Genomic DNA, 25,149 nt, shown 5'->3' on the forward strand with positions numbered 1-25,149 from the left:
AAGAGTTGATTAAAATGACTTTCAGTTTCAAGTAATACATGAGTTAAAGCTTTTGACCCCCCTCAAGAGAGTCTTTAATAATGACAATTCACTTCCACTTTATGTCTGATAAAACACTTTCAATACAAATCAGTGTAACAACCATTTGGTTTGCAGGACGAATGTTAACTGGCAACTTAAGTCTAAACACATAATTCTATCATGTTTGCAGTCATATTTGAAGATGATATAAAAAGACGCCTCTGAATGTTATAGTAGGTGCTTGACAGTGATGCAATGTGTGATCTATCTTAGTTTTTGTGCAGTGATGTTTATTTTCTGGTCACTGTACCATTCTTGGCTACACATCATGTCAATTTCACTAGCCTTTATAGCCTGTGGCTTGTTGCAATCAAACAGAAGGTATAAAAGATACTTGGAAACGTTTATTGTTCTGTACTTTGGTCACTTAATTTTAGTCAGAGTATATGTACTACTGATAGAATTAAAACTGCCCAAAAATTAAAATTTACTGAGAATTTACTCACCCTTTCCCGAAGTTTATTTCTTCGTTGGAACAGATTTGTAGAAATCTGAGAGTCCAAAAAGCTGATAAAAACATCACAATAATCCATATGACTCCAGTCCATCAATTAATGTCATGTGAGGCCAAAAGCTGTGTGTTTATAAGAAACAATTCCATCATTAAGGCATTTTAACTTGAAACCATCGCTTCTGGACAAAATATGAGTCCATTATACATACAATATTCAGTGTTTCTGACTGTTTTTCCTTGTAAACAGTTCTAAAATCTGTGCATATTTCTCGCCTAATTCAGATAAGATGGTGTTTTTTTACTGGAGAAAGCAATATTATGCATAGAGGACTCATATTTTAGATTGAAGCAACAGTTTGAAGTTAAAACCTCTTAATGATCAATCTGGCTATTAGAGATGCACAGCTTTTGGCCAAACATGTTAATTGTTGGACTGGAGTCATGTTGATTACTGTGATGATCGTATCAGCTGTTTGGACTCATTCTGACGGCACCCATTCACTTCAGACCCATTAGTGAGCAAGTGTTGTAATGCTACATTTTTATAAATCCGTTCCGATGAAGAACCAAACTCATCATGGATAGCATGAGGATGATTACATTTTCAAAAATTTTTCATTTTTGGGTAAAACTGTTTAATTGTAAGATATCTTTATTCACACTCTGGAAAATAGTGATTTTAGCATGGAAAAATTAATTTTCAGAGGCTCTTTTATGGGAAGGTTTATTAGGGCATGCCAAAAAAAGTATCGAAATTGTAATCTTTTATACTTTCCTCCTAAGCAAAGTTATTTTCTTCCAGCAGGTGTTACAATATTGTGTTTGTGAAAGAAGTGTTGTGGTTTGCAGAAGATATAACTGTGGTTTAATTCTTATTTGATCTATTTTTTTAAAGGCAAAAAAACTACATGTGAGTTTTTGTAAAGCTTCTCAGGCATTTTATATCACTGGGCTTCTACTCTTAGAGCACAATAATAGAGAGCTGAATCTGACAGAGTTACACTCTTAATAATGAGTTCAGTGGATGTACGTGATGTAGTCGACTGAAACCGATCTGGTATATCCTCATATGCGCTCCCTGATCGAGCACCTTTATACAGTAAATATTCTGGTTCTCTGTTAGGATACTGTCTGTACCAGTAGAGATAGACATAATCGCTGCTGGTATCATATGAACAGCTCAGCGTTACACGCTCTTCTTCTGTTCTGTAAATAGTAGTTTCTTTGTCTTTTGGTTGAATGCTGTCAGAAAAAACACCTGCAAGACAATTGGACAGATTTTACAACAGGTCAGCTGGCTTTTCAACTTATCCAAAATTACATAACATTTGTAAATGAAAATTACAATAACAAAACAGTTTCTTAAACAAATGTAATGTTGTTGTAATAGAGTAAAAATATGAACATGACTAATTCATTTTAATATACAGTATGTTTGAGTCTGCTCAGATTAAATGTTTTATACCTGGTGCTGTTAAGAGAATCAGTAGAAAGCATCTCTCCATGTTGGGAAGGTTTACTAGCTTGCTACTGTATATGAACTGAAGTTTCAAGGTAAATGTATGATTGTAGCCTATTGTGAAGCCATAGTGTGGGTGTGGTTTATTTAGACCACCTTCTTTCCTTGATTTTGAAGATTATGCCTTTAGTCAGTATATAAATATCTTAAAAATAACTATACTTCTTGTTGAATAAGTCTCTCCCTATGCTAATTCAATTTGATCAGCAAGTGTAGCTTTGATTATGTTCATCATGTTACTATAAGGATCATTCAAAGCTAAACAGAAAAGAAACTATTTAGTGAGCTAGAATATTCACTTTTTAATATTGAGGTTTGTGCTTGTAGCATTATATTTGGTGTTGATATATTATATATGGTGTGTTGATTGATATCTATATACATTATTGACCAAGTGCATTTTATGAGGAAAAACAAACCATTTATGCCCTTTGAAATCTGTTACAAAATGACTGATTCAGCAAATTTAACAATCTTATGGGAAACATGTCTGAGCCTGCTTTTTGACATTATTCATTTTCACAACATTTAAGCACCGTTTCACCAAATTACACAAACGCAGAGGGCAATAGGAACCATCTTCTGTTGTTCCTTGCACATGTGAATTCATTTCTGATATGTATTTAGGCATCCTCTCTGAAATTGTCTCTTAATGTACACAGCACCCCCCAGTGGTGGTGTGACAAACATTTATTCTCCCATTGACAACATCCATGAGTCTAACAAAGATAAAACATTCGTGAATCTGAAAAATATAAAGGATTATAAATGTTGATTTTATTTAATTAATATGTTTTAAAATAGTTCTGTAATAGTTATATAGTGATATTCCATAACTGATCTCATTCAATAATGAGCATTTACTAAATCAATACATGTAGGTACGAAATACGAACCAATTTGAAAATGTATAGCTAAATATGAATTTGAATGTAACATTCATCTGTGTGGATACTGTTTGTTGTTTTTGACATCTCATTTTAATACTATAGAGTCAGTCAGGTTCTTGTACGGTGTGTTGAGTGTTTCCTGTGACTGTGGGCTGCAGAGCACAGTAATACAGAGCAGAGTCTGATACAGCAGCAGAAGAGATGATCAGATCCACACTGTTATCATCTTTTCTGTGACTGATGGATATTCCAGAAACTGGAGGATTAGCTTGAGTAACTGATCCATAGTAATCCAGGATGAGGAACTGTGGTGGTGAAGCTGCATATTGTCGATACCAGTGAAGACTATCAACAGAACCAGAGTAGTTACAAGAGAGTTTCACAGTCTCAGTCTCAGTGTCAGATGCTGCATCACTGTATGGGGTGATAGCATCTTTAGCTCTGTTACCTACAACAAAAGCTTATTTAAGCATGTTTAAAATGAGATATGGTGAAGTAATGATACATGTAAGAATTTACCTTGAGTTAAAGTCAGCAGTATAAGCACACAAGTGAGCATGATGGTAGTTGCTTGCCTCAGTGATCTGTGATGCTGATTATTACTGAACCAATCTGTTTCACAGGCCTGTCTTAAGCTCCGCCTCTTGACATAAACCTCTTATAAAGCACTTGTTATTTTTCAAAGTAATATAATTTCTCAAATGTTCAATGTAGCCTACTTAACAGGGATATGTGTTTTTGCATAGTATTATTCAGTTTCATGTCACTTTGGGCTCCATCTGTTACTTTAGCAGAGGAGATCTCCAGAATCACATGGGTTTTCTCTTCATTTGGTTTCCCAGAGAATCAAGGATCTAGATCTACAGTTTGGACTTTTGTGAAACTTTCCCTGTAGCATGAAATATGACTAAAAGGTATCAGGAGCCGATCCAGGATCCTGGTGATACCACTGCAGACTAATCACAGGACTAGTTACAGGACAGAGTTATAATGTCCCCTTCTGTCCCAAACACCTCAGTTTTGACTGGTGTCATGACATTCCCAAAACTCACACCTGGAGATAGGATTCAGATTTAAATAATTTAAATGAAAATGTCACATGCCACAGCAGAACAGCAAACAAGAAAATGATATAAACCTGACACTTTTAGATAGAATGAAACCAAAACAAAAAGCATAATTAGGATGTTGTTTTAGTTCATCTGCAGAACAGAGTGTTACTGAAGTAAATATTTATTCATTGTCTAGGAGGGCATGTCTCCAGCAAGCACCTCCCCTTAAAGATGCAGACTTTATGTTCAGATAATCTGCTGCAAGAGTGATTATGTTTTTGTCACGCCCAGTTGCCTGCACCACTGTGAGGCATTAGAGGGCGTTTCTGTTTTGTGTTCCTGCCTGTTGTTCTGGTCATTGACTCCATTTCCCATAATGCTGTGTTTTCATTAGTGTTTATCTGGTTCAGCTGTGTTCCATTTCCTGTTTGGTCTTGTGTTTGTGTATATCAAGCCCCGGTTTGCTATTGTCTGTGTGAGTTGTTGCTAAGTGTTACCTCCTGTGTTTCTGGTGACCCCTTCCTGGTTCAGTCATGTATTTCAGAGCTATTTATCTGTGGATTATCATTAAAGGATTCTAAACTGCATTTGGACCCACTTCTGTTGCCTACCTGTCTGCAGCCTTAACAGTTTTCATAATACAAGCAAACATTCTTCAAACAATACTTTAGTTTGGATACAAAACTGGCTCTAGAAAAATCTGACACACATTGACAGGCAAAGTCAGCCAAATGAACGAGGAGTTATGAATCACTAGCATGAGCACAACAGTCACTTTTTCATAATAATAATTTCTGAATGAAATTTCTATGCTTTATTTTATTAATCTCAGTTATGTTTTAGCAGGTGTTACCATATCCTGTTATTTACAGAGACTTTGTGGCTCACATAAAGTACAGCTGTGGTTTGATTTTTAGTTGATCAAATATGGTTCAAAGCAGTTATTTTGTGTTTGAGTTTTTGTAAAGCCTCTCAGGCATTTTATATCACTGGGCTCCAACTCTTAGAGCACAATAATAGAGAGCTGAATCTGACAGAGTTACACTCTTAATAATGAGTTCAGTGGATGTACGTGATGTAGTCGACTGAAACCGATCTGGTATATCCTCATATGCGCTCCCTGATCGAGCACCTTTATACAGTAAATATTCTGGTTCCCTGTTAGGATACTGTCTGTACCAGTAGAGATAGACATAATCGCTGCTGGTATCATATGAACAGCTCAGCGTTACACGCTCTTCTTCTGTTCTGTAAATAGTAGTTTCTTTGTCTTTTGGTTGAATGCTGTCAGAAAAAACACCTGCAAGACAATTGGACAGATTTTACAACAGGTCAGCTGGCTTTTCAACTTATCCAAAATTACATAACATTTGTAAATGAAAATTACAATAACAAAACAGTTTCTTAAACAAATGTAATGTTGTTGTAATAGAGTAAAAATATGAACATGACTAATTCATTTTAATATACAGTATGTTTGAGTCTGCTCAGATTAAATGTTTTATACCTGGTGCTGTTAAGAGAATCAGTAGAAAGCATCTCTCCATGTTGGGAAGGTTTACTAGCTTGCTACTGTATATGAACTGAAGTTTCAAGGTAAATGTATGATTGTAGCCTGTTGTGAAGCCATAGTGTGGGTGTGGTTTATTTAGACCACCTTCTTTCCTTTCCTAAAAACTGAAGATTATGCCTTTAGTCAGTATATAAATATCTTAAAAATAACTATACTTCTTGTTGAATAAGTCTCTTCCTGTGCTAATTCAATTTGATCAGCAAGTGTAGCTTTGATTATGTTCATCATGTTACTATAAGGATCATTCAAAGCTAAACAGAAAATAAACTATTTAGTGAGTTGGAATATTCACTTTTTAATATTGAGGTTCGTGTTTGTAGCATTATATTTGGTGTTGATATATTATATATGGTGTGTTGATTGATATCTATATACATTATTGACCAAGTGCATTTTATGAGGAAAAACAAACCATTTATGCCCTTTGAAATCTGTTACAAAATGACTGATTCAGCAAATTTAACAATCTTATGGGAAACATGTCTGAGCCTGCTTTTTGGCATTATTCATTTTCACAACATTTAAGCACCGTTTCACCAAATTACACAAACGCAGAGGGCAATAGGAACCATCTTCTGTTGTTCCTTGCACATGTGAATTCATTTCTGATATGTATTTAGGCATCCTCTCTGAAATTGTCTCTTAATGTACACAGCACCCCCCAGTGGTGGTGTGACAAACATTTATTCTCCCATTGACAACATCCATGAGTCTAACAAAGATAAAACATTCGTGAATCTGAAAAATATAAAGGATTATAAATGTTGATTTTATTTAATTAATATGTTTTAAAATAGTTCTGTAATAGTTATATAGTGATATTCCATAACTGATCTCATTCAATAATGAGCATTTACTAAATCAATACATGTAGGTACGAAATACGAACCAATTTGAAAATGTATAGCTAAATATGAATTTGAATGTAACATTCATCTGTGTGGATACTGTTTGTTGTTTTTGACATCTCATTTTAATACTATAGAGTCAGTCAGGTTCTTGTACGGTGTGTTGAGTGTTTCCTGTGACTGTGGGCTGCAGAGCACAGTAATACAGAGCAGAGTCTGATACAGCAGCAGAAGAGATGATCAGATCCACACTGTTATCATCTTTTCTGTGACTGATGGATATTCCAGAAACTGGAGGATTAGCTTGAGTAACTGATCCATAGTAATCCAGGATGAGGAACTGTGGTGGTGAAGCTGCATATTGTCGATACCAGTGAAGACTATCAACAGAACCAGAGTAGTTACAAGAGAGTTTCACAGTCTCAGTCTCAGTGTCAGATGCTGCATCACTGTATGGGGTGATGGCATCTTTAGCTCTGTTAACTACAACAAAAGCTTATTTAAGCATGTTTAAAATGAGATATGGTGAAGTAATGATACATGTAAGAATTTACCTTGAGTTAAAGTCAGCAGTATAAGCACACAAGTGAACATGATGGTAGTTGCTTGCCTCAGTGATCTGTGATGCTGATTATTACTGAACCAATCTGTTTTACAGGCCTGTCTTAAGCTCCGCCTCTTGACATAAACCTCTTATAAAGCACTTGTTATTTTTCAAAGTAATATAATTTCTCAAATGTTAAATGTAGCCTACTTAACAGGGATATGTGTTTTGCATAGTATTATTCAGTTTCATGTCACTTTGGGCTCCATCTGTTACTTTAGCAGAGGAGATCTCCAGAATCACATGGGTTTTCTCTTCATTTGGTTTCCCAGAGAATCAAGGATCTAGATCTACAGTTTGGACTTTTGTGAAACTTTTCCTGTAGCTTGAAATATGACTAAAAGGTATCAGGAGCCGATCCAGGATCCTGGTGATACCACTGCAGACTAATCTCAGGACTAGTTACAGGACAGAGTTATATTGTCCCCTTCTGTCCCAAACACCTCAGTTTTGACTGGTGTCATGACATTCCCAAAACTCACACCTGGAGATAGGATTCAGATTTAAATAATTTAAATGAAAATGTCACATGCCACAGCAGAACAGCAAAGAAGACAATGATATAAACCTGACACTTTTAGATAGAATGAAACCAAAACAAAAAGCATAATTAGGATGTTGTTTTAGTTCATCTGCAGAACAGAGTGTTACTGAAGTAAATATTTATTCATTGTCTAGGAGGGCATGTCTCCAGCAAGCACCTCCCCTTAAAGATGCAGACTTTATGTTCAGATAATCTGCTGCAAGAGTGATTATGTTTTCATAATACAAGCAAACATTCTTCAAACGATACTTTAGTTTGGATACAAAACTGGCTCTAGAAAAATCTGACACACATTGACAGGCAAAGTCAGCCAAATGAACGAGGAGTTATGAATCACTAGCATGAGCACAACAGTCACTTTTTCATAATAATAAAGTCTGAATGAAACTTCTATGCTTTATTTTATTAATCTCAGTTATGTTTTAGCAGGTGTTGCATATCCTGTTATTCACAGAGACTTTGTGGCTCACTTAAAGTACAGCTGTGGTTTGATTTTTAGTTGATCAAATATGGTTCAAAGAAGGTATTTTGTAAAGCCTCACAGGCATTTTGTATCACTGGGCTCCAACTCTTGGAGCACAATAATAGAGAGCTGAATCTGACAGAGTTACACTCTTAATAATGAGCTCAGTAGATGATTGGGATGTTGTCGCCCGAAACCAAGGGTCTGGTATATCCTTATCCTCACTGCTCCATGATCGAGCACCTTTGCGCAATATAAACTGGGGTTCTCTGTTTGGATACTGTCTGTACCAGTAAAGATAAACATTATTGCTGCTTGTATCATATGTGCAGCTCAGTGTCACAGACTCTCCTTCTTTCCTGATTATATCATCCTTGTCTTTTGCTTCAATGCTGTCAGCAAATACACCTGCAAGAGAATGAATGATATTTCATGAAAGGTGAATTATACTCCTTTGTAACAATATGTGATGTCAGCTTTCTAATGTAATATCAATTAAATAAATGTTTACATAAATAAGACAGAATCCTCAATCTGTTTTAAACTAGTGCTGATATTTGAAATGCACTTTAGTAGTAGATATGGAGTAAACTATGACAAAAAATGATTTATGTTGCAATAGGCATGCGTGAAATTCCGACATCATCCGGGGATGAGATATGTTGTTTGTACGTGTCCGTCCGGTGACGGTGAATGAAGCCCTGAGGAATGTTTTTGAAGATTTTATGCTCATCCGGGGGGGGGTTTGCCCATCTGCGGACCACGTGGCCAGTTGCGTTCCAAGGCATGGTGTGTAATGGGCTCTCTCTGTATGGGTGTATGAAAAAAGGATGAACAGAATAAATAAAACAATTTTAAAAGATTATAAGAGCATATCACAATATGCGTACCCACAATATAATCTGATAACTGTATAAAATGAAATTAAATAACACTCCTAATAATGAATTGGAAATAAAACAATAAATAAAAAAATTAAATCTTCTTACATTTTTTCAAGAGAGAATGAATTCCTCCTTGTGCAAGGAACCCCATTCTTCGAATGAGAGGTTTACAAAATATTGTGTTTAGTTTAAACTGGAAAAAGTCCTTTGTCTCCACCCTCACCCTCACCCTCACTCTCTCTCTCTCTCTCTCTCTGTCTCTATGGGGTCGGTGAGAAAAACAATAATGAACAAGCAATATTAAAAAGTAAAGGAAATTAAGAGATCAGTTATAAGACAGGGGTTTTAAGAGACACAACCACGCTCACACATATATTCTGTTGGTTGTATAAAAAGAATTTAATTAAAATATGTAACATGACTAATACTGATAAATCAATAAACAAAGAACTTAATTATTTTACAGATCTATTCTTGTTTTACGTATTATATAATCGTTCCTTCCTTGTTCATGTAATGGACGATGCTTTGGAGCTTATTTAAATTGAATTGAAATGTATAAAAATTCCCTTACACTTTTCTTTGAGAAAAAAGTCTTCCTCGTGCGAGGATGACCATTCTTTGACTGAGGGGTTTAGAAAAAAATTGTGTTTAGTTTAAGCTGGAAAAGCTCCTTTGTCTCTCTTTCTCCCCCTTACCATCTCCTCTCTCTCTCTCTCTCTCTCTCTCTCTCTCTCTCTCTCTCTCTCTCACACTCACACACACACACACAAACACACACACACACGTTTGCTTAGTACACAAGTAGTTTATTTGTATATTTGTTATTTGCCTAGTAGTTTATTTGTATATTTGTATTTGTATCACATAAAATCTACATTATATTTACAAACTTTTATATTCATATTTACATTATATTAATGAATTTTATACTGAATCACCCCCCTAAACCTACCCATCATAGTAAACTTTCTGCATTTTTATATTTTCATAAACATCATTTAATATAATTTATAATTTAAAAAGCTGTTATAATCGTGGGGACAATTATTTACAGTATTACTACACATATGGTTTGTGGGGACCATTTAGGTGTAATATTTTTTTTTTTTTTTTACTGTACAAACTGTACACACTGCACACCTACCCATCACACATACATTTCTCCATATATATATTTAATAAAATATTGTTTTAAGCGATCTGAATTATGAGGGCTCAAGAAATTTCATCATAAACCACATTTACATTGTTATATCAGTGTAATACCCATGTCATTATACAAATTTGTGTTCTGATAAATCATATAAACAATCACACAGAAACATTTCAAGCTAAAGAGAGACTTATTTCTATTTTAAAGAATATGGAAATATATAATTATATGACAGCATGTTACTACCATGTTACTAAAGCAAATCATTCATCATTCATTTTAATCAAGTATTCAACATTTACGTTTATTGAACTTATAAAACACATAATAGTAACAACAAACAAGTTACTAAAGCAAAGCAAATCATTTATCATACATTTTAATCATATATTTCAACAATTACTTAAGTTCACTGAACTTATAAAACACATAATATGCTTACATTTTTAAATTAAATATTGTTTTTAAGCAATCTAAATTATGACGACTCAAGAAATTTCATCATAAACCACATCTACATTGTTATATCAGTGTAGATCCCATGTCACTATACACATTTGTGTTCTGATAAATCATATAAACAAGCACACGCATACATAAACATTTCAAGAACATGTGCGTTCATCCTGCTGGCATATTAATGTAGCCCAGTTTGTGCTGAATACAGTATAATCAGACTTTGGCCATTAATATGTTTTAAGATACTGAAAAAACACAAATGTCAAGACTTCTTCAACCCCAAAACTCCCAAGAACCCAGAGAATTATATATCATAGTAACAAACATGTTACTAAAGCAAACCATTTATCATACATTTTAAACACGTAATCAACATTTAAGTTTACTGACCTTATAAAACACATCATTCTCTTCTTTTAAAGAAGGTGGCAGCATATAAAACTGTTATTATACATAACACGCTGTATAAAATAAACATGTAATATAGTTTTTGGTCGCATGAAATATGAATGATGCCTTACATTTTTCAGAGTGTTTTGAGGTGGATCTTTATGCAATTCATTCGACGTATGAAATATTCCCAAAATAAAATAAAATACAACAAAAAAAGTTTAAGTTATAAACAATATTAAATATAAACAAAACTCACAGCTCCTCTTTGGGGTAATCTCCAGTGTGAAATGAATGTTTCAGACCCGCACAGAGAAGGGATGGTGAGGGTCGAGTTACAGACCAGATCATCTGAGATGTTATTCTGTTAACTTTTTTTTGCTCTGCGTCGAGTGGTTCTTCGCCTCCACGTCGTGCATTCAAATCGTTTAATGCACAGCTAGCCGTTGATTATCCCGTTTATGCCATGGTCATTTCCCAGCATTCACATATTAAAGATGTTAATAATATTTGTTCTGCAATATTTGACCGGAACGATAAAAATTACGGTTATTTTCGTCTGTTACTATTCAACTGTAACTGTATGTTACTATGGTTACCATTGTTTAAAGGAAGTGCATTAACATAGAACGTGATTAAACTGATCTAGAACTATCTATGCAGTTAAACGAATTTAATCAACACCTTCCAGCCAATCAGAATCGAGTATTAAGACAGACCATGGCATAATACTGCTTAAAAGGCGAAATAAAAAAACTAATAATAAAAAAAAAGCGACCATATCTTAGAGTATTAGCCTACTGGGGAGAGCCTGTAGCTATGATCTAGTTCTACACTTATATAGTTGTATATAGGTGTACTTTTCTGAACGCTCTTTATCAGTAGAGTGAAACATAGCCTTAGCTGAAAATATACTATTGGTTGTCTACTCAGAAATATATGTAGACAGACCATATGATGATGTAACATCTTGCCTGATGGTCACGTGATCAGTCTTTGAGGAGCGAGTTTATGGCTTTTGCAGGCACCAACCCTTTTACCCATAACGTTCCAGCTCATTTAATATGTTTGTTTAAGTCAACTACAGACATGTGAAAATTCTTTACAAAATCATCCATGTCACCATGGCACACATTCTTCGGAGTTGTAAACTACGCTTGAATGAATCAGCACATGTGAGGAGCATCTTCAGTGGATCAATGGGTCTCCTGAGAATATTTAATTTCGCTTAAAAAGCACAGATCAAGCTAAATGAAAATTATTAAAAGACTATTTGCATTGACCTTCATCTTCTTTGTGCGTTCATTCCACCGTAGCGTGACAATAATGTAACAGTAGTCCATATAACTTTTGCCCCATATTTCAATTGTTCTGAAGTCAAATGATATCTTTGTGATACGAAGAGATATGAAGTGTACCTTTGTTCTCCACCACACCTTTTAGCCGATAGATGAAAAGGACCGAATCAAGAGTGTGAATTATTTGCAAACTGGGCATGTCTTCTGATACTAAACTGCCAAAAGAAAATATGGGACACACAACATTATTGCTGAAGTACTGTCAGATATGGGCTGAAGGGCCCTTTGAAGTGGCTAGTTTTGAGCACTTCGGTTTGTAACGACCCTTCCATATGGTGGCCATGATTGTTTTCACTCCGAAGTGCCCTTCAGAGGGTGATATATCCCGCTTGGAACGCATTGTCACTACTCGATCCGTACCGGAAACACGATTTGTACTGCGCATGCGCGAAATGCTTCCACTTCCTGTCACCGTCAACGTTTTTACGACAGTAGCGATATGGATTCTTTTGCGTTTTATATACAGCTTCAAGAATTTCTCTTAAAAGGAGAAATTCCTGACAATTCTGCAAATCGTCGGAAGGTACGACGGGCGTCGGTGAATTTCATCATCAAGGGTAACTATTAGATAACTAAGGGTAACATTAAAAAATAATAATAATTGTTTTAAAAATATCAAGCTACGTTCACTGTAACGTAACTTACTTGTTCAGCCCATATCTGGTTATGTAATTTGATCTTTTTACATTGAATTGCTGCTTCTTTTGACTTTTTCTTTTTTCCTATTAAAATAGATGACAGACTCTTCTACGTCGGCCCCAGTAGGCAGTACATGCGGCTAGTTGTCCTGTCAGAGGAAGAGAAGAGGTCTGTTCTTACGGAGTGCCACAATAACCCTGGGACTGGTAATCACAGTGGCGTCAGAGGCACTCAAAACAGGGTTATTGCTGGATACTATTGGCCTACAATTATCCAGGATGTGAAAGAATGGGTAATCTACTACAGAGCACTTTACTTTCTTTTTCTTTTTTTTACTTCTGCCAGTTTTTTTTTTTTGTTTTTTTTATGCAAGTATCTATACTTAAAAATTTGTCTTTTTTTTACCACCTCTGATTGTTAGATACCTCCTTGATTTAGAAGTTATATTTATTGTCATCACCAACTTGTATCAAGTGGTGTTTCTTGACATTTTGTTAAAAAAATGTGTTGCTTTTTAGGTCAGATCCTGTCACCGCTGCCAGTTGAATGACCCTATCAAGACTGTTGTGCCAGTCTTGCATTCTATTAAGGTACTGCTTATAAGGTTTTAGCAAACTGATGAGACTAACAAACTAGTCTCAACCTTGTGTACAGTTTTACCAGCATTTGGTTGATGCTAATTCAGTTCAGGCCGGTGATGATGTTCTGCTCTCACGGGACCCCAAGAAACGACGGACAGGAGACACATTTACAAGTCAGCACCAAGGACCATATACTGTGGCCAGCATCACTTCCAAAGGGGTGGCCACTATCGTCAAAGGGTCAGCTTGTCAGAGGGTCAATGTGTCAAGACTGAGGACATACTACAGATTGAAAAGTAAGAGTGTTTGATAAACTCTGTATAAAACAGTTTGAAATTAAATGGTAGATTGAGAAATATTATACATATACTAATGTACTATATGTACAGTTACTTCCTGGTTTTAGATAAGCCAGCTCAGTTATTTCCGGTGAACTGTCAAACTCCGCTGTGCTATAAGGAGTGCCCTTTATTCGGTTTCTCTACATAATTCATTAACAATCTGAAAAATTTTTGGAAACACTTTATTTTGATGGTCCCTTTTGAACATTCTGTTGACACTAAGTAATGTTGCAATCACATGTCAACAAACTCTCATAAGAGTATTAGTAGACTGTCTGCGTCATATCTACTAACTCCTTATTGTGTTGGTCTCCCAACAGATCATGTGTTTCATGACTATGAATGTAAGTTATCAAGTATGAAGAATACCATTACAATGTTGTTTGAGATAACATCACTAGCTAGCCAACGTTTACCAACAGATTACCAGGATCAGCATATACAATTTTATGTTGTTAAGTGTTAGATAAGATAGGCAGTCATTATTTACGGTGATTGAGTTATATTATTTCTGAGTTTCTGACAAGAATGAGGCAGGAGAGGTTTCTGTGAGGGTCTCAAGAGTATCTACATATATACCACAACGTCAAATGGCATTTCACCGGAAGTTTTAAGCTGGCTGAACTATATACAGAAGTTCTAAAGAATGCTCCATGCTTATAGTCCATTGTCACGTATCTGTATATCATCAGATGGACCAACTGAGAGGATGTTCCTCCAGGACCACTGCTACTCAACATTCAAATGGCAGGTAGAGCATCCATATGCTTGTTCGGGTTTGATGTGGGAGAAGGACTTGGACCATATTCAAGATGAACTGGTAAGTATTGTTTATTTAGTGACACTTTGCATATTTAAATGATAACCATTACTTAATCTGTTAAACGTTCTTTATTTTTAGTTAAAGTATGTGTTGGACAAAAATCGGCCATCGGAAGAACTGATCATAAAGCAAGGCCAAATTTGCCTCACACGAGAAGACTTCTGGAGCCTGGGTTTAAGCCAGTGCATGGAATCTAATGTGCGTATGTTTAGTGTCTTAATTTACTGCACAAAAAATAAAAAATTCCCAGATAATGCATAATGTTACACATGGCAGCTTTCACAGGGATGTAATCGTTCTGCAATTCATTTCAGATCGGAAATGCCTGCCTCAAGATTGTGGAAGAAGCTGCACGAAGACATGTACTTTATACTATTATCTTCTTTTAGAAGTATTAATTTGGATGTATGCATGTTTAATAACTTATGTTCTTTCCATAAGGGAAAAAATGTTCACATTGTGGACCTCTATGCTGTTCCCACCTGGAAAGACAAAAATGTGGACCCAGAGCATAGTTTGCCTGTAAGTTGTTTTTTTTGTTTGTTTTTTTTGTTTTGTTTTTTTTTTGCTATCATGATCTTATCAACCGAGAGAGTTTTATTGGGAATAGGCACAAAAGTATGTTAAAAGTATGTTTTGTGCATGCATATTATTTTGTCACAATAATATTAGGAAAACGTGAGGTCCAAGGATATCGTACTATTTCCAGCTTGGAGCAGGCAGGCGGATGAAGCTGATCACTATCTGCTCTGTGTTGAGTTTCTTTTAATCTTTCTAGCTGTAATATTTCCAAATTCAACAGGTAGGGTTAGTGAGTTCGATTTTCATGGATATTAACAAAATACCCATTGATTGCAGGCTTTGTTTGTAGCTAAGAGGGAGATAGTTTTTCTTGATTCTCTTCGCCCTGATGGTTTTGGAGATGAGACCTACAGAACCATATTTAGGTTGAGACTAAAGAGAGTAAATTTATTGGCCTTGTTCCAGGCGTGTTATTTGGTTACAATTTCCAAAAGGAGTCTTGTTCTTAGGCTTCAAGTTCGTATAAGAGCCTTGTTCTCAGGCTTCAAGTTTGTATAAGAGCCTTGTTCTTAGGCTTCAAATTCGTATAAGAGCCTTGTTCTTAGGCTTCAAGTTCGTATAAGAGCCTTGTTCTCAGGCTTCAAGTTCATCAAAGAGCCTCCTTCTCAGGCTACAGAACTGATCATTCAATTACACATTATGTATTTTGTGTTTTCTTTGGAATGTCAGACACATTGCAACCTTCATTGACCAAGGATCCTGGACTGAAAAAACAGGAAGAGACCTTGAGGTATGTTTAAAATGATGGAGTTGTGTAAAGCTAATTTAAATTTAATTTTCTTCTCCCATAAGGGGAAAAAAAGACCCAAAATAGCATTTTATGGTTACTGCCACTAGAAGGGCCTATAGGATCCCATGGAGATTCTTAACTGTGCAAAACAAGTGAAACATATAAACTTAGTCCAATTTGAAGCTCGAATATGCTTTTTTTTTAATGCAGTCAGATAGATTTAACCCCTTAACTGTCACTCACAGTTTTGAACATAGACACTATAGTGCACTATTCAAACTTAAATTTTTATAATTCATGAATGAAAACATTTTGTAACATGATTTTGATGTACCATTTCCATGGTAATGCAATGTCTGATTTTAAAATGGGTTTCAAAGGATGAATTTTGAGATTTTAAGTTTTCAACTAATATATAATTTCTTATGATTTCTAAAGCATGATAGAGAAAAAGGCAAAAAAGAAGACTTTCTGTGACAAAGGTCAGAACTCCTATTATGATGTAGATTTTTCAGGTGCACTCTTGTCATAAATTAATCTATTACTTTTCCTACATAATTTTTTAACAAAAAAAGTGGTAAAATACCTATTTAGGAGTCTTAGACCTTTCCAACGATATATAGTTTGTCATGATTAGATTAGGATTTAATTGTAAAATAGTGAAGTAAACGTAGGCGTCCCACAGGGTGGACGGTGACAGTTAAGAGGTTAAAAATAAAAAATATATATTTTGCAATAAAATTAATTCAAACTGAATTTTAATCTTAACATTCAATTTCATAAATATATAATAAATATAAAATATATATTTAAAACTATTAATATGCTATAAACTCATTGGTCTCCACCACAGTTAAATTTGAGTTTAAATTTGAGTACTAAGTCAAAATGACAGTGATTACATTTGAATTGATCATTTGGTACAATGCACTTATTGTGTACGTTTTTACATTGTACTTATATTTTTTTTAAATACCTATATGTAATTACATCTGTAATTAATTTCTGTAATTATTTATAATTACACTGTTGACCCATCCCTTACACCTTAACCCACCCTTAAACCTACTCATACCACTTAACGTGACCCTAACCTTTCCCATATCCCACCTCAATAGCAGCAGTAGTGTTTTGCAATACAGTATGAACTCAATAAGTACATTGTACTTATTTTTTTGATGTAAGTACATAGTAGTTAAGGCCACCTAATATAAAGTGTGACCAAAAAAAGTTTTTTCAGAAACTTCATTCATTCCCATACGGCTCAAATTGACCCACAAGGGAAGGATTTGTTGCTTTTTTTTTTAACGTTTTTTTATTTTTTATTTTTTTAATTATAACCACAGAAACTCTGCTATCCACTCATTTTTTTGTGTGAATGTTCCCAATTCAAGTGTGACAAAAGTCATAAAGTCTCATACCATAATGATCAATGCTTGGTTTTAAAAATAAACTAAAATAATTTCTGGCTCGAAATGATCCTAAAAGGATTAGGATATGTATGTATACATGTTTAAACAAGCCAGCAGTTGTTTTTAAAGCTAACTGTGGATGCAAATTTCCTTTTCCAGTGTTTTCCTCAACAGTCTACAGGAAATTCCTGTGGCATCTACATGCTGATGGTAAGAATGTTTCATTTGTCAAAGCCGTTAAATAATCAAATCAAAGTCTTACAGTGTTATTTGTATTTCACAGTATGCTCTCAGCACCTGTACATCATGGCCATTAACATTCACAGAGGTAAGCTAGATTTTCACAAAGAATATAGCAAACTACTTTTATGTGGATTTTTTTGTTTTTGTTTTTATTTTTGTGTATTGCACTCTTTTAGGAGGAGGTGCCATTGATTCGCCAGTGGTGGTGCATTCAGCTGATGGAGAGGTTTTGTCTTGAAGGGTATGACAGACTCTACAGTTAAAATTTCAGTATGCTGGCTGTATTAAGTCACTGTTGGCAAAGTGATACTAGAAAGGTGTTATACAAATAGAGTGCATATACATTTACATATTTTACAAAGGCATGGACAGAGATTTGCACACTGGGCAGAAGAAGCATCCCAACTCCTTCAGGGAACCCTTGAGCCTGTCTTTAGGGTGTCAAACTCTACCACCACCAAACAGACACCCAGCAGAAGAGTTGTGGTTGAAGAGGACACTGATAAGGTAAATGATTTTAGTGGTCATATATCAAGGAGTTGCATGCAAGCTGGAAAAAGAGTTTAACCCTTAAATGCATGAATGTTTCGGAAATCATTATTACATATTCAGGTCTTTAGTGGATGGATCTCTAAGTGCTGCAATAGCAAAAAAACTCTCTTGATGTTTTAAGAACAATTACAGAAGAATACAATAAAGCATATTTCGTTACCTTTTGACATGTATAAGGGTTCAATTTGAGCAGATCATTTTACCATCGCTGTCATCGTCAGAGCGCACTTCCACAGTATATCCAGCATCTGGCTCATATTCACGATCTTAGCCATATTCTCAGAACTATCATTTTCAATGACTTAAAAATCAATATTTTGATCACTGGCAGCTTATTCACCACATCCACCATCAAATGACAGTGACAATTATATTTCATTGTGTACAGTAATTTCTTTGCAGTAAAGCCATTCAAACCAGTTACATTTTTGCTGATGATATTCCTTTGTTTTATGCTTGCTGTAATTTATGAGTGACACATCACGTCATCATTGTGTATCAAACAGTGCCACCTCAAGGAATAAAGATGCATTGCACATATTTAGTCATCGGATATGTAAATCTAGCTGAGGAAAAATACACTTATACATTTACATACCTCCGGTCTCTAGCGACCCTATACACTTTTTACAAAAAATTAATCAGAAAACAGGCATTCTTGTGCATATATTTTTTTCTTGTTATATTGTTTATAATTAATAAATTGAGGAATACTAAAAAATTTGATGTCTAACTTTAAAAAATGAAGGAGGGAGAGGGCAGTGAATGATGTCCTGGGTTGCTAAAGATCTGAGTTATGCATTTTAAGGGTTAATTTGTTTGTGCCATTATATAGTTATATTTTATAATACTGTTCTTCACCAGGTGCAACAGCCTACCACTGTGAGAGACCTTCATACAGCTTGGTACTGGGTTCACAATCACAGAGACTTATTTCGTGGAGAGGTGACAGAGCCTGCTTTTCTGCAGATGAACAGTGAAGATCAACAAAATGCACTCAAGAAGGCCCTGGAGAGTGAATTCTGAAGCAAAGGATGACTTTTGTTTATATTTCAGTATCAAGATGACATGGAAACATTTTTGTCATACTGTGTTGATAAACAAGGCCTTAAGGTCAATGCCATGTTCCTCAATCAGCAATTGTAGTGGAGGGAGGGATGGGGTGGGAGGCAGGGGTGGGAGGCATGGGTGGGTGGGAGGGAGGGATGGGGAGGGAAGGAAAGAGGGAGGGAAGGAATGAATAAATAATTTGAAGAAAAAAAGTGTTTTGTGTGTTTCTTAGATGCAGACATTTGTTAAGTATGCTGAAATAAGTAAATCATATCTTTAGAAAATTAAAAAATTTCATGTAAAACACTCACTTATATACATCTGTATTACCCAAATAGAGTCTAGCAAATGTAAACTATTCAATTGATTTAATTTGTGTAAATCTAATCGATTAATCAATATAATATAATTGATATATTTTATTTTAAAAAGTGTGTTTATATCAGGAGAATCACTAAACAACTCTTTCCAGTACGGATCGGGTAGTGTCAACAACACCTGAATTATTACATTACATTTTTTATTAGTAATAGTATTATGACAACAATTTTATTAAAACTACCCAAAATTGCCGTAAATTGTTTCGTCGTACTTCAGACAGGAAGTAGACGCATTTCCGCGCATGCGCAGTACAAATCGTGTTTCCGGTACGGATCGAAGCCTAAAGTGGGCGGAGCCGACCGCCGCCATCTTGGAAGCGCGTCACTCCCGGATAATCGAAAATGGGCAAAAAGGCGGGACGTGGGTGAAGCTGAGCTGAAACCACGCCCCTCTATAGTGACAGCAGTGCTGCCGTGCAAAGACAAAACACCATAACTTCGTTTTTGGTCGAAAATGAGTTATTGATCATTTTGGGACATTAATGACCTCCTTTATCATGTGTTTAAGTATCATGGAGAAAAGCCCCGGAGAAACCAAGGCAGAACACAGTATAACATCTTCTTTGACTTTGTTTTGGAAATCTCAGATAAGTTACAGTGCTCTGCATATGTTTGCATTCGTTCGTCAATACTGTGCCAGCCTGGAGTTACACGGTATTCTGCCTTTGTTTTACTGTCCATTAAAGTCTACCGCGTTTATTGTGTACTTCTATATCTGTTGGCACTTCATTAGACAAACAAATGAGAGAGACCGCGATCTAACAAACTGCTCCATATAAGCACTGTAAGCAATAACGATTAAAACATCTAATTGCCAGATTCCCAGTGTCCTACCTACAATTATTTTCTCTGTACAAATACAAATCTTTAAAGCCAGTTTTCTAAGTTTCGCACTAGAGAGTTTCACACTCTGGAGCAGAGCTCGCGGCAGTCCGCCTGTCACTCAAGTGGCCACGCCCTTAATTATGCAGAACTTTAAGGCTTAATATAATTTAAACGGATGAGTTATAAAAAAATTCACCCCCCTCACAGTTGTCACGAAGGGCAAAATTAGCTATATAGATCAAAATAATTTTTTGTACCAGGCTGTAAACATGTTTTTTTCTGCTGTAAAGTTGGGCATTTTAACATGGAGAGTCAATGTGATTAACTCCCTTTTGGAGCCAGCCTCCAGCGGCCAGTCGATGAATTGCAGTTTTAGTCACTTCCGTGTTGGTTTCACTAGAGGGAGCGGGAGGTTGCCGCTTGGGATATATGTATATATAACAACAGTTGTATGTTCGCGCCCGGTGACGTCATCTATTACTACCAAGGTCACGTGGAACAGAGTTTTATTTCTAGTTTTTTGAACATTTTTGTAAAGTTAAATAGTTTTGAAATGTATGATATTGTGTAATATGTGAAAAGCTAGTGTTAAAACCAAACGTTTTATATTCTAAAAGTGGTATAAAAACATGTTAGAAGTCTGTCAGCTCATGCATTGTGTAAGAGTAGAAAATGATGCTAGTTGAAAACGGAAAATGCATTTAAGATTTAAGTTTTATATTAAGTTGAAAAAGAGACAACTTACAAGATAACAGTGGTTATTGTCATTGTGATTTATTTGATCATACACAGTTTATATCTCAGTAATTGCTGAAAGATAAAAAAAAGACAAATTGTATTTTATTTTTGAATAGGGAGGTTGCCGCTTGGTAGTGACACACATTAAAGTGCCCGGATGTGTTCCTGATATCGAGGATGCATCGAGTGCAGACTTGAGAGAATCGAGCCATTAGAAATCCCAGAAGACGCTGCGGGCTGCTGGTGTACGGCAGCCTGTAAGCTTTAAACTCGCTCTCGCAAATACTTGGAGGCTCTTGAAGTTGAAAGCAAACATTTATCGTTTTGTTTTGCTTAATTTTAATAAAGTTATAAGACCCGGAGAAAGTCTGCATTTTTATAGGCATATTAAAATGAATCTTAACATAGTCATAGTTAAACATATAACGCTGTAAAATACAATTATATGAAAATAATATCTGTAATAGTATGAAATGTTTTAATAAGTTATGACATTTGTTTGTAATGTTATGTTATATTTATTGTTCATTGGTCACTGCTTATGCTGAGACCATGCGGTCAGATAAGCAAGAACACAGGACATCTCAATTCTCATAAGGGTGCGTTCTCTGCGTAGGAATTGAGGAACAGCCTTGTGACGCACAACGTAAGTGAAAACGAAAGTATGCTATTTCAGTGTACTGAGTGAAAGAAAGCAGACAGATTTGAAGTTCCAAGGTGAGCCGATTTCATAAAGATTTTTCTTACATTTTACATTTAAATCATTATATTTCTTTTGGATACTTAATATAATGTGACGATTTGAATTACTTGAATCCTTTCACGTGTATTTGGGTGGAGGCAGTAGTCAGTACAGGCTATGTTGTCTACATAGAAGTCTACATATTTTTCAAAACACTTTTAAAGAGACCTTTACTTTCTATTCATTATTACAGCATGCTTTAAAATGTAATGGTTGAATGTTTTACAGATGAGCACTGTAACATCAAGCTTGAATAAATGGCAGAAGAAGCAGCTCTGCTTATTGTTCAACAATGCCAACCTCAGCCTGCTGTTCAAAGCCAGTGTGCATGGCTACAATGCCACTGCATTTCACCAAAAATGTAATATTCAGGGTCCAACTGTTATTGTAGCTTACAATAAGTCTGGATATGTTTTTGGAGCTTTTACTAGCAAGGATTTTCGTCAAATCAACCAAAATGTTGTGGATGACAAAGCTTTTCTCTTCAGCTTTAATGACAAACTAATTCAAGAAGATCCTCTGCGTGTGGTCAGTGGAAATCCCCAGTATGCTTTCACTGACAATGGTCCAAACTTTAGCTCTTTAGTGTTTCTTCACAATAATACAGCCACCGTCTACAGTAATCCAGGAACATACCAATTTGATCCACAGAAGATGCATGGGAATGACTTACAGCTGACAGAATGCGAGGTTTACAGAGTGGAAGGTTTGTATTGTTTTGTGTTGTTTTCAGATAATTGCTGAGAGAGTAACGTACTTTCAGTAAAGGTTTTGTGAATAACTAGTACTCTGGACTAAATTCTCCCTAGATAGTGGAGGACTCATGGAGAAACCATGGAGAAATGTGCAGTGGAACTCTGAGTAAAGCAAACCAAATTCACTGTCTTCTACTAGTTCTAATTAGTTATTAGTTATTAAATAATTTTCATTTAGTCATCATTTTAAGAAATGTTTCTTACTTACTGTGTCGCTATGAGTGCTTAAGGAATTTGCTAATGGTAATTAATTAATGTTTTAGGAGGAGACAGGCACTCTTGAGCACCATCTCTGGCTGGAAGCCTTCTGTTAGCTCAGTCAAACAGGCTCGGATTCTTTTGGTGGGTCCGGTAGGGGCTGGGAAATCAAGCTTCTACAACTCCATCAACTCTGCATGCAAAGGTTACGTGAGCATTCAGGCCAACACTGGCACTGCTGGCACCAGTTTGACTACTCAGGTAGACATATATCCTTATTATTCCACCTCTTATGTTTCACAGGTTAAAAATATTGTGTGAAAAATTGTGACTAGTTCTACTATATTCTACAAAGTTTATAATTATGTAAGTGTATACTGAAAATTATTGATAAATATTTGTTTCATGTAGTTCCGTACCTACTACATAAAGCCAAGCAACAGTGTCACCCATGTTCCCTTCACTCTGTGTGACTCGATGGGTCTGGAGGACGGTGAAAACACTGGTCTGGATGTAGATGATTTTACCAGTATTTTGAAGGGTCACATTAAAGACAAGTATCAGGTGAGAACTTACAATGCAAACTTAATAGTAAATAGGTCTGGAAGATCAATTTTTATTCAGTATTTTCTGTCTTAACGATTTAAAGATTGTCTGTGTTTCTTTTTCTTAGTTTAACCCATCAATGCCTATACAGCCAGACTCCCCTCATTTCAATAAATCTCCTGGCTTGAAGGACAAGATTCACTGTGTGGTGTTTGTGATTGACATCAGTAGAGTCAAACTCCTCTCTGACAAAATGATCGAAAAGTTTGTGGTTTTTCGAAAGAAAGCCAACCGTCTATGTGAGTAACAATTTTGAACAGATTTTAATTAATTTCAATTGACATGAGTGTATTATACCAATTAAATGATGGAAATTCAGTCTACAGTACACTTATTACAGGGGCAACCTCTCCAGCAACCTGAGGTTGAAGAGATTAAAATTAAAATTCTGTCCTCATTCACTCACCCTCATGTTGTTCCAAATCTGTATGACTTCTTGTGTTCTGTGGAACAAACACAATAAAAAGATATTTTGAAGAACGCTGTTTACTAAACCATTTCGGTTCTCATTGACTTCCATTATATGGACAAAATGAAAGTCAATAGAAATTGAAAGGATTTGGTTTTTAACATTATTCAAAATATTTTCTTTTGTGTTAAGCAGTTGAAAGAAATTCATACAGGTTTGGAATGACATAACAGTAAGTAAATAATTGCAGGATTTTGTGGTGGACTGTCCCTTTAAATCCCATGCTCAAGAGGACCAAGTGTGGGGTTTAAGTGTACAACTAGCATGAATCTTTAATCATTAGGGGTACATCACCCATAGGATAGTGGTCACTGGGATGTGATAGCATATAAAGTGTTGTTTTGTACTTCAGGTATTCCTCAGCGGGTTCTGCTGACTAAGGTGGATGAGGCCTGCCCCTTAGTGGCGGAAGACCTGAAAAATATCTACCAGAGCCACTATATCAACAAAATGGTATGAATTAATGTACATAACTTGGTAGTAAGTATTCAGTAATGTTCTGTTTGTTTCACATATTGTCTTGGTGACTTATTTTGTGACAGATGCAAGAGATTACCACTAAGCTTGGAGTTTCTCTGTCTGCTGTGGTCCCAGTGAAAAACTACTACCAAGAACTGGAAATAGACTCTCAAACTGACATACTGCTTCTAAATGCTGTTGTTCAGATGCTCAGAGCTGCTGAGGGCTATTTTGATGATTTTTACAACCCAGAAGAGAGGTCTGAGTAAAAACCATTTTCCCTGTCTGACCAAAAGATTTTGAAAATAATCAGTAACACACAAATGGTGTAGAAACAGTTATCTGCCATTAACTTAACAAATAATTACAAAAACAGCATGTAACATTAAACATAAAATTTAAGAAACAGAAACAATAAAAGTAGAAACACTAAAATAGTGTTTTTTTTGCAAAACATAAAAATCATCTCTTCGTTTACACACATATTCACATGTGACAAGCTCATCTCTGTACTCAGAATCAGCAGAACGCATCTCTCCATGTTGAGAAGGTTTACAAACTGTCTTTATAAACTAAATTGTCCAGCTGTAATAGGTGTGGTTTATTTACACCTTTATCTTGTCTTATTAAATGCTGAGATTATAATATTGTGCCTTCAATCAGTGTATAAATACATTAAAAATAATTGCTTATGTTGCAAGTGTGACTGTGATTGTTACTGTAAGAATCATTCAAAGCTAATAAGAAGA

At 35.5% G+C, this 25,149-nt stretch overlaps 2 protein-coding genes and 2 gene segments (V, D, J or C); 2 read left to right on the forward strand and 2 right to left on the reverse strand.

Moving 5' to 3' along the window:
• Nucleotides 1-3,048: 3,048 nt before the first annotated feature.
• Nucleotides 3,049-3,503, reverse strand: LOC131528301 (T cell receptor alpha variable 9-2-like). The segment is given in 2 exon segments: nt 3,049-3,392; nt 3,464-3,503. Coding segments are annotated over 2 exon segments (384 nt in total).
• Nucleotides 3,504-6,556: 3,053 nt separating this feature from the next.
• Nucleotides 6,557-7,011, reverse strand: LOC131528305 (T-cell receptor alpha chain V region CTL-F3-like). The segment is given in 2 exon segments: nt 6,557-6,900; nt 6,972-7,011. Coding segments are annotated over 2 exon segments (384 nt in total).
• A 5,667-nt stretch (nt 7,012-12,678) lies between these two features.
• Nucleotides 12,679-19,204, forward strand: LOC131528309 (sentrin-specific protease 1-like). The gene is made up of 16 exons (XM_058757409.1): nt 12,679-12,832; nt 13,010-13,206; nt 13,433-13,504; nt 13,600-13,791; nt 14,529-14,656; nt 14,738-14,857; nt 14,974-15,021; nt 15,101-15,181; nt 15,332-15,412; nt 15,518-15,606; nt 15,911-15,971; nt 17,543-17,593; nt 17,667-17,711; nt 17,803-17,867; nt 17,989-18,133; nt 19,043-19,204. The coding sequence occupies exons 5-16, from the start codon at nt 14,546-14,548 to the stop codon at nt 19,202-19,204; spliced, it is 1,059 nt and encodes a 352-aa protein (XP_058613392.1). The 5' UTR covers nt 12,679-12,832; nt 13,010-13,206; nt 13,433-13,504; nt 13,600-13,791; nt 14,529-14,545.
• Nucleotides 19,205-20,801: 1,597 nt separating this feature from the next.
• On the forward strand, nt 20,802-25,100 carry LOC131530075 (interferon-induced protein 44-like). 5 transcript variants are annotated; one of them, XM_058760176.1, is made up of 9 exons: nt 20,802-20,921; nt 21,288-21,888; nt 22,142-22,619; nt 22,723-22,774; nt 22,932-23,127; nt 23,278-23,430; nt 23,540-23,711; nt 24,294-24,394; nt 24,484-25,100. In XM_058760176.1, the coding sequence occupies exons 3-9, from the start codon at nt 22,142-22,144 to the stop codon at nt 24,667-24,669; spliced, it is 1,338 nt and encodes a 445-aa protein (XP_058616159.1). In that variant the 5' UTR covers nt 20,802-20,921; nt 21,288-21,888; the 3' UTR covers nt 24,670-25,100. The 5 variants fall into 5 exon arrangements, with proteins under 5 accessions (XP_058616159.1, XP_058616169.1, XP_058616194.1 ...); XM_058760186.1 differs by lacking the exon at nt 20,802-20,921 and having other exon boundaries at nt 21,118-21,888; XM_058760201.1 differs by lacking the exon at nt 20,802-20,921 and having other exon boundaries at nt 21,842-21,888; nt 22,565-22,619.
• Nucleotides 25,101-25,149: the final 49 nt, after the last annotated feature.

This window comes from Onychostoma macrolepis, chromosome 02, assembly GCF_012432095.1.
Source record: "Onychostoma macrolepis isolate SWU-2019 chromosome 02, ASM1243209v1, whole genome shotgun sequence".
Lineage (NCBI taxonomy): Eukaryota > Metazoa > Chordata > Actinopteri > Cypriniformes > Cyprinidae > Onychostoma > Onychostoma macrolepis.